General features: G+C 37.8%; 1 protein-coding gene across 2 annotated transcripts in view; it reads left to right on the top strand.

Annotated features, from left to right (window-relative positions):
- LOC107677835 (collagen alpha-5(IV) chain-like) overlaps positions 1-10198 on the top strand; it is a 50534-nt gene that overhangs the window by 36780 nt on the left and 3556 nt on the right. The window contains exons 34-45 of one of the 2 annotated variants that reach the window (XM_016472874.1): positions 3138-3236; positions 3371-3460; positions 3564-3703; positions 3776-4082; positions 4176-4226; positions 4324-4509; positions 6316-6324; positions 8034-8167; positions 8577-8649; positions 9339-9410; positions 9501-9629; positions 9728-9826. In XM_016472874.1, the coding sequence (XP_016328360.1) occupies positions 3138-3236; positions 3371-3460; positions 3564-3703; positions 3776-4082; positions 4176-4226; positions 4324-4509; positions 6316-6324; positions 8034-8167; positions 8577-8649; positions 9339-9410; positions 9501-9629; positions 9728-9826 (1389 nt within the window). The remainder of the gene's footprint in view (positions 1-3137; positions 3237-3370; positions 3461-3563; positions 3704-3775; positions 4083-4175; positions 4227-4323; positions 4510-6315; positions 6325-8033; positions 8168-8576; positions 8650-9338; positions 9411-9500; positions 9630-9727; positions 9827-10198) is intronic. The other variant, XM_016472875.1, reaches the window with a different exon arrangement.

The following is a 10198-nucleotide window of genomic DNA, read 5'->3' as shown; positions in this document are numbered from 1 at the left end:
TATATATATATATATATATATATACAGTATATATATATATATATATATATGTTAGGAGTTTCACAAAAATTTAATTTACAAATAAACAGAATGTGATTTGCAAATTAAAAAAAACATATTCACAAATATGTTTTATGTCATAAACACAACTATGCCTGGCATTTATTTGTGAATTGCTTCCTTAACTTGCAAATTGCATTTATAGATCGCTGCGCACATGGATTTTGAAACATTTCTACCATCAAGACGTGCAGACAAATCCACAAATAGGTGGACTCCACCTACAGTCTCTACTCAAGCCAATCAGATAAAGGCCACATTTCGCTGACCAATCGTAGCACGTTCTCGCTGCAATGTCTGATGGCTGATATAAAGTCAAGATTTATGATATTACACAATTTAATTTAAAGATAGTAAATAGTCTAAGCATAACAAATGCTACTATTAAATTATATTCATATATAAGTTTTTGTCAAATAATTATAAATTATTTGAAAATGAGTAAATTTTTGATTTTTTGGACCAAAATCTGTGAAATAAATATATACTTAAGATTATATGGTATTATGGTATTTTCAAAAATAAAGAAATAAACAATGTAACCAACCATTCACTCAGTAATCTGATAAGTCTGTGTGCACTGGGAGTTATATTTTCTCAAATAAAGGCCAGGAAATGGCCAAAAAAGTCCCATTTATGACAATTAATGACCAAACAGAAAACCGTATTAGCCAATGTCGATAATTAAAAAATGCCAAATGTCAGCTGGTGTATCAGCCTTGGCGAAATATTGCTGAACCACTTCTTTCTACATAATTAGCTTTTCCCATACCTTTTCTTTGTGATCAGTATATCAGTAGGACCATCTCTTGTATAAAGAAAACCGGGTCCCTCCACGACTAGGGCTGTGTATCACCAGCAAAGTCACGATACATAGGCCACGATACAATACGTATCACGATACAGGACTGCACTGAATTTCACCTCAGCAGAATTTAGTAAAACAGCTGTTTATTAAACACTGCATACTATAGTGCCATTTCTAACTATTGGCAGAGCAGGCAGTTGACCTCTGCATTATGAAGGGCCTCCATAACTGTATCACAGTACAATAAAGGTAATGGCATATGTTTCATGTTTACATTGGGCACTCCCCACCAGGTACAATATTCTGATTGCTTGTATCTTGTTTCTAAGCCCATAAATAATAATGTACTCATTCTAATAAATTTATATTGTAATGTAATCATATTAATATATTTTAAAAAATCATCTTAACATTGCTGGTAGGTTATCATTGCACAAATTAACGCACTCTCTACATTTAAAAAATAAAAAAGAATTAGAAAAGTTCTAAACTAATGCGCTGTCTTCACTGTATTTTATGCAGACACGTTTAGTCACTCAAACAGATCACGTTGCGCACGTGCACACAGACATTCAGCAAACAAACTTTTTAAAGCTGCGCCGCTGCCCTGGAATTTTATCAATAAAATAGCTTAATCGCTCAAGAGCTACATTATCTTTCTCAACAAGGAAGTGGTAACGTCATTGTTTCGAAAGGAATTAAAGCCACAGCTTCACTGTTAATATATGAAACGCGGCAAAACAGTGGTAATTCATACATACACAGCCTCTCTCTCTCTCTCATAAATGAACACTTGATGAATTACACTTTTCTGAGAATAGAATATTGAAGTGGAGATCCCCATAAATAATAATGTACTCGTTCTAATAAATTTATATTGTAATGTACTCAAATTAATATATTTTAAAAAATCAACTTAACATTGCTGGTAGGTTATCATTGCACAAATTAACGCACTCTCTACATTTAAAAAATAAAAAAGAATTAGAAAAGTTCTAAACTAATGCGCTGTCTTCACTGTATTTTATGCAGACACGTTTAGTCACTCAAACAGATCACGTTGCGCACGTGCACACAGACATTCAGCAAACAAACTTTTTAAAGCTGCGCCGCTGCCCTGGAATTTTATCAATAAAATAGCTTAATCGCTCAAGAGCTACATTATCTTTCTCAACAAGGAAGTGGTAACGTCATTGTTTCGAAAGGAATTAAAGCCACAGCTTCACTGTTAATATATCAGCCTCTCTCTCATAAATGAACACTTGATGAATTACACTTTTCTGAGAATAGAATATTGAAGTGGAGATCGTTAAACTGCAAGCTTACCTGTGTTTCGCAAGCTTACCTGTGTTTTCAGAAAGCAAGCGCGTTTATCCTCCGTGGAGAGAGAGCGCGTGCACATGGTTGCCAGGTTGACAAACATAAGTAGCACACTTAGCAGATACAGGTGCATTTCAATAAATTAGAATATCGTGGAAAAGTCCTCAGCAGTGCCACAAACTGATCACCTCTATGCCACGCCGAATTGAGGCAGTAATTAAAGCAAAAGGAGCCCCTACCAAGTATTGAGTACATGTACAGTAAATGAACATACTTTCCAGAAGGCCAACAATTCACTAAAAATGTTTTTTTTATTGGTCTTATGAAGTATTCTAATTTGTTGAGATAGTGAATTGGTGGGTTTTTGTTAAATGTGAGCCAAAATCATCACAATTAAAAGAACAAAAGACTTAAACTACTTCAGTCTGTGTGCATTGAATTTATTTAATTCACGAGTTTCACAATTTGAGTTGAATTACTGAAATAAATGAACTTTTCCATGACATTCTAATTTATTGAGATGCACCTGTATTTCCGTATTGCGCAAGTGGGAAGCTCTGTTTCGGGGATTACGTCTTTTTATATCAGGCAACCCAGTTGTGTTTTTCTGCGGCCATATTGAACCTCGTTGTAGCCAATATATTATGCTCTGTTCATTATTTTTTTAGAAACCTCGCACTTTTCTACTCCCATTTTAAACTGTGTTTTTGTATTCAAATTAAGTGCGGTCCACTGCTGCACACGTGCCACAATATCGATACAGGGCCAACTGTATCGATACTCATATTGCCAAATCTCTGTGACGATACATCGTCGTATCGATGTATCAAACACAGCACTATCCACGACCTGTGTTTTTTCCAAATTCAGAATTTTAAAAATGGATCCTTTTAATCACCTCGTTTATTTTATTTTGGTCACTCTATGATTCTCTTTATTTGTTTCGTAGGTTTTAGCGGACCACCAGGAGCAAAGGGTATTCCCGGTATCCTTGGAGATCTTGGTTTTCCTGGGCAAGATGGAAGGCCAGGTCTACCAGGACCTCCAGGTAAAGCAGAGAAGTACACATATTTGAATTTGAGCCATCAAAAGAATCTTCAATCAGCTAGTCTCCTGTATGTGCATTGGACTAGTGAATGGGGTTTGGTTGACAAGTTTAATTGATTTTGTCTTCATGTTTAGGCCCCAAAGGTGATCCTGGTCTCTCAGGAACTTCAGGGTCTCCAGGAGCCCCAGGACTGAAGGGTAGCATGGGGGAGATGGGTTTACCAGGTCAGCTCTTGATTCTTGTACAACTCTAAAACAAAACCATTGACCATTGTTTCTGAGGCTTTGAAATCTTGAAGCTAGACTGAGCCAGTCGTTTTTGTTATAGGAATTCCTGGAGTGAAAGGAAACCCCGGCCAACCTGGCCGACCTGGCCAGCCTGGATCCCCAGGAACACAAGGGTTCCTGGGACCCAAAGGTGATCCTGGTTCACCAGGATTTGGATTACCAGGAACTCCTGGGCCAAAGGTAAAAATATCATGTTTTCTGCTTGAACATTAAGAATATTTACTTGAATATTTAATACTATTAAATTCCCAGGGTGAACCAGGCCCTCCAGGATTTCCTGGAACCCCTGGTCTGAAAGGCCAGTCTGGCCTTCCAGGATCTTCAGGCTTGACAGGTACCCCTGGACCAAAGGGTGATCCAGGACTCCCAGGGTTCCAAGGTGCACCTGGTATTCCTGGCCCAAAAGGTTTTGATGGCACTCCAGGCCCTGCTGGTCCTAGTGGAGCACCTGGTAGGCCAGGAGATCCTGGACGAACTGGATTACCTGGCCTCCCTGGTGATAAAGGTCTTGCTGGTCGTGATGGTATTCCAGGACCTCCAGGACAAAAGGGTGAACCAGGTTAGTCTGAATTCAGAGGAAATCAGAAGTGTGTTGGATGCGCTCAATGTAGCATATGTATCTAGAATAATTTCATTTTAACTTTTTCCCTAGGTGCTCCAGGCCTTGGTGGCCCAGGCCCACCCGGTTTCCCCGGTTCACCCGGTAAGTACTGAATGATTTGTTCAAGTATCTTCATTTTTACACCAGAAAACTTCTAACAATTTTCATAGCAAATTTACCATAATTGACTGTTTTACAGGGCCTAAAGGAGACCCTGGTTTTCCGGGACCTCCTGGTAATTCTGGATTTCCTGGTCCAAAGGGTGAGGTAGGATTCCCTGGGTTGCCTGGTCCAGCTGGTCCTGTAGGACCACCGGGGCCTCCAGGCCTGCCTCTGCAGGGACCTAAAGGTATCCAAGGCCCACCTGGTCCTTCCGGAAGAGCTGGTAAGTTAATCATCTCATCCTTTTGGCCAGCTCTGCCCTCTGGGTTTCACAATGTCATTAGTCAAAATTATCATATCATTATCAAACTGACATTCGCATTTATTTTGATTTAGTTTTAATAAAGAGTAGCCTGGAGTAGGATATCTAAAAAAAGAACAAACTCTTAAAACAAATTTGTTAAAATAAGTATCCAAAGAATTGTTTTAAAGGGGTGGTTGATCAGCTTTTTTTGAAAGCTTGATTGGGTTTATGGGGTGCAGTGTAACGTGTTCATGCTTCGGCGCATTATTTTCACATATTTTACCTTTATTCTACACCGCTGTTTCCATTCTCGTCAAAATGGTCTGTTGAGTTCCTGGTTCTATGAAGTCCCTCCCTCAGAAATACGCAATGGGCTCCGATTGGTTAGCGGGCTCAGTGTGTTTGTGATTCACTAACCACCTAGTGCACGTTGTCCGGAAATGTCACGGCCCCTTACCATTATGGGTAGTTGCGTGTTCCTGGGGGCGGGGTTTATGTAAACATCGGGATTAGTGATGTCACAAACCCAGGAAAAAGCTCGTTGTAGTCCCTACCAGCCATTTTTTGTAGTCCTTAAATAGCAATTTCTTTAAAAGAAAATATCTCCCTTTGCATTGAACTCTGAGCGTCGTAACTTTGCAGACGTTGTTTATGCTCTAACAGCAACATTACACACTAACTAAAGTTCAAAAAGTGAAATCATAATCAACCACCCCTTTAAACAGTTTTGTAATCACAACAAATATAGACACAAATACTGGCTTGTTGTTTTTCTTATGTACGCATACACCCTCCAGAAACAAACAAATTGATTTATGAAAAGTGATATCATTCATGGTTTTGGTGTAGTGGCTTGTAACTCTTATGGAAACTTATACCAGAGAAGATAGTAATATTTGTCTGGCAATTGACACATCTTACACACTGTTTAAAAAGGAACTGAATACGTTAACAAAATTAATTCTTATCTACTGGTAACCCTAATATTATTAAGTCATATATATCTGTTTAGGTACAAGTACCCCTGGTTGGGAATTACTTCATCAGCATATGTGAACCGGAGGGCAAACTGGCTTTGATTTTGTTGGTTTGACTGATTTGCATGGAATATTGCACAAGCAATCATGATTATGCCGTATCCATGTCACTGAGCACAAATACACTCACTCTCAGATGACAGAGCACAAGACACACTGTTTGCATTCCCTTCACTGCACTGCAAGTGATCTTCTGTTCTCATCACTCCCTTCCTTTACTGTGTGCCGGTTTGTCATGTGTTAGAGAGAAATGAAGGATGTGCATGCTTGAAGAGGTTTTGTGCAGTCTGTCTGCTTCCACTATCCAAGGTTAGCTGTTCACCCATCCATTCATCCATCATCATTCACCCTTGTGTGCCTTCACTTCCACCCAACCCTTCTTTTCAGCAGTAAAAGCTGCAGTGTTCTCCACAGGATGCTGTCTATGTCTGTCACCAAATGAAATGAGGGGTCATTGGCAGTTTTGCATGGGAAATGTGCTGATTTGTAAGAAATGAAAGCCATTGCAGGGATATCTAAAATGGGCTCCATTGGAAAAAAGAACAAAAAAACATTAATGAATTCTGCTGCACTTCATATAAAATAGATAGAAATCTTTTGAATTTGATGAAGAAGGAGACCATTTTGGCTAGTGTCTGTTGGGCTTGTTTTTACCCAGACGCAATCTGGGTATTATATGCATTTTCTGTTTTACATTACTTTTCGTGGAAATGGCTCTGCTCCACCTGATGACATTGGATCTTTGCAGGCCCGGCAGGTCAGGTTCTTCATGTTATAGAGCTGATTTTTATGCTACAATGCATAACTCTATATTAGAATGGCTAACACTTTATTTTAAGGTGTCCTTGTTACACGTTATATGTACTTTCTATTATAATAACAATTATTTATGCATAATTACATGCAAGTAACCCTAAGCCAAACCCTTATCCTAACCCTAACCATATAGTAAATACATGCAGTTAATTAATATTACTCAGCACTTAAATGTATAATTACACTGTAACAAGAACACCTTAAAATAAAGTGTAACCTTTTAATTTCATCTACTTATTGATGATTTGTGATACATCTATATTATGTGACTACATATGTAGTTATACTGTGGTTGTACATATTTTTTTAAAGTATATACAAAATCATATAAAAAGTAGCATTACCATATTATAAGTGTGAAGTGCAAGTGTAAGTGACCATATCCTATTTGTATTTGAGTATCAGATTTTGCACATGCACAAGAATATTACTATATTGAAATTTGCTTATAATATGATTATGAATGTCTCATGTAAATGTCTCAACCCAAATGCAACAACTTAATTAAGCCAGAAGCCCAAGAGCAAGTATTTTGAGTATCGAAGAGAATAGCAGAAAAGAATGTGCATGTCTTGATTATATGGAATATCATGACTACACTGTGTACAGCTTTATTCAGTTATGTGTGGAGCATGTGAGCCTTTTTTGCTAAGTTTGGCTTAACCAGAATAACGATGAGCATGTACACTACCATTCAAAAGTTTGGGGCCTATACATCTAAGTCTCTTATCCTCTCCAAAGCTGTATATATTTGATCAAAAACACAGTAGAACAGTAATACTGTGAATTAATTCTTGCAATTTAAAATTTCTGTTTTCTATTATTATTTCAATTTTTATTTAATATATTTTAAAATGTAATTTATTCCTGTGAGTTTTCAACAGCCATTATTCCAGTCTTCAGTGGCACAAGATCCTTCAGAAATCATTTGTTACTTTTGATCAGTTGAATGCATCCTCGCTAAATAAAAGTATTAATTTCCTTTTTGAGAAAAAAAAACAACTTTTGAGTGGTTATGTAAATGCATTGTCAAATATGCTAATCTGTTTCTTCAGTAATGCCCTCTGTAAAACCATAAACTATATTTCTGAATTTTAAACATTTCGAAATTTGACAAAACCTTCCTGTTCAATACATCGCATTACTTATGTTGCTGTGCTCTGTATTTAAAACGTTTACCTTTTTCTTTGCTTCTCCTCTAATTGGACTTTTGGGAACCCCTTGACCTTTGACCCCATTATAGGTCCTGCCAGTTAGACAACTTGGTTTGATACTCACCTGTGTCATGCTGTGCACTTCCATTTGTTATTAGATAATTTACCTCTGCATGAGAGGTTGAGTGGGACTGGGATTCATGTTTAATTTTTGATGTTTGACTTTCTTATCCCCATCCAATTATAGGAGTATAGTTATGAGCGTTTAGTTGATCTCTCTTTGTGTCTTCACCTTCTCCTAGAACAACCCAGAACCATTCAGCACACTACATACAACACTATACAAGATAAACATGCACACAAACCCAGACATCAATGTTTGATGTTTGATAATGTTGACAATGATTTTATGATGCAAGATGAATCCTGCTTGTTTTGATCTGATTTGGTCTGAGTAAAACAGGTAGAAACTGATTTCTTTTCTGTGAATGTGAAGGTCCTCCTGGCCCTGAGGGTCGACGTGGGCCTCCAGGTAGTGGAGGAGTAAAAGGTGAGAAGGGCATGCCTGGATTCCCTGGGACACCTGGTGCAACAGGACTGAAAGGAGAATACGGTCCCGCTGGCTTTCCAGTAAGCATTATAAAAGTGTTCCAAAGAGAAGGTTTAGTTATTGTTAGCAAAGGGTTTCCTACATTTTGCATTTGTACAGTAGAAACATTTTTATTGTAGGCTGCATTTGTTTAACAAGGACAGTATTTTGTTTGGTCAGTGGCTCTCTGGAATACTTGATTCTGATTGGTCAGTTCTAGCATACTCTGGTGTGGCTGCTAAACAATTGAACATTGAACATAATGATTGAACATTTGCAACCAATTTCCTGCACAGTTGTGATATAATGTCTTTGGTATCTCTGTTGTCTTTTTTTTCTTACATTAGAAAATTATTTCAAATAATATAAAGAATTGTCCATTTATTTATTAATTTCCATTTATAGTATTATTCAGTTGGATAATGGTGTTTGTTATTTGTTTTTGACAAGGGTGCTCCAGGAAATCCAGGACCTAGTGGCCCGAAAGGAGATCCTGGAACTCAAGGTGTTCCTGGATTCCCAGGTCGGTTAACCTTCTTTAAAAATTAAGGAGTCATTTACCAAAATATTAAAATGCCAGTAATTATTTATACACTGTAATGTTGTTCAGTCCCATTTGCTGTAATTTATTCCATCATTCCACATTTCTAAAAATGGCATGTGAAGCACAATGACAGATTTTTCTTCTTTTTTTTAAATCCAGTTCAATCATGACAACTCTTGGAAGATTTTAGCATGGTGATGGATAAGACAATGTTAATGTATTTGGTCTTGACTGAATAGATCTGCTACGCTGCTGCTGCTGCTGAATTGCTGCTGCTGTTGGTTATTGCTGTAGTTGTAGATTAGTGCTGCTGCTGCAAGCAAGTTTTAACTCTCTGAATATCATCAGTTACATTAACAACCCGTCAGCCTGCGCCATCTAGAGTTTCATGACTGAACTATATATTTTTACCATCACAGGACTAAATTACATTTTGAAATATATTAACATAGAAAATAATAATTTTAAATTTGACAGTTTTTACTATATTTTTGATCAAATAAATTGAATCTTCATAATTCTTCTTTTTTGTTCCACACAAAAAATAACAGCATACCTGTCTGGAACAACATCAAAGTGAATCTATAATAAAATGTGTAAATGTTAATGCAGGTTGTGAAGTTTTATTTATGAAAGAGTCTTATCCACGTAACCTCTGCATGTTATAGGATCTAAAGGACAGCCTGGTCTTCCTGGAGCTAATGGCATCCCAGGAGAACGTGGTGACACTGGAACAGCAGGTGTGTCATTTTAAAACCCGGATATTTTTCCCTTTACAAATCCAATAAAAATGCATCGTCTAATACTCCTCTCCCCTCTGTTGACCACAGGACCTCCTGGTGACCCAGGTTATGCTCCAGAGCCTATTCTTTTGAAGGGGGAGCGTGGTCCACCTGGACCACCTGGTATCCCAGGCAGCAGAGGCCCATCAGGCCCCTTGGGATTACAGGGTCTTCCGGGTTAGTGGATACATTTAGACTATACAGTACAGTCAAGAAAGATACTATACCTGATACCTGATCTTTTTCCTCATGTCTGATGTCACTTCTGCCTTCAGGTTCACCTGGCAACCCCGGAGACTCAGGTCCAATGGGACCTCCAGGATTTACCGGCTCACCAGGAAGGAAGGGAAATGCAGGACCAGCTGGACAACCAGGTAATGTTAAGGTCCAAGATGTGGCTTGGTGGGTAGACATGTTGCACAAGGCCTACCCAAATACAAATCCAGCTTGGGTCATTTTCCAGTACTTGGTGCATCTCCACTGTCTTCTTCAATTAAAAGGCCTTTAAAGATTCAAGTAAAAAAAATTTAAAGGGGTAATTCACCCAAAACTTAAAATGTGACCCTGGACCACAAAACCAGTAATAAGTAGCACAGGTATATTTGTAGCAATAGCTAAAAATACATTGTATGGGTCAATATGATAGATTTTTCTTTTATGCCAAAAACCATTAGGATATTAATTAAAGATCATGTTCCATGAAGATATTTTGTAAATTTCCTACCGTAAATATATCAAAACTTAAT

The sequence above is a fragment of the Sinocyclocheilus anshuiensis genome, unplaced genomic scaffold (assembly GCF_001515605.1).
Source record: "Sinocyclocheilus anshuiensis isolate Anshui unplaced genomic scaffold, SAMN03320099.WGS_v1.1 scaffold1077, whole genome shotgun sequence".
NCBI classification, from domain to species: domain Eukaryota; kingdom Metazoa; phylum Chordata; class Actinopteri; order Cypriniformes; family Cyprinidae; genus Sinocyclocheilus; species Sinocyclocheilus anshuiensis.
Note: the sequence above shows the minus strand (reverse complement) of the source record. Positions and strands in the feature narration are given on the sequence as shown.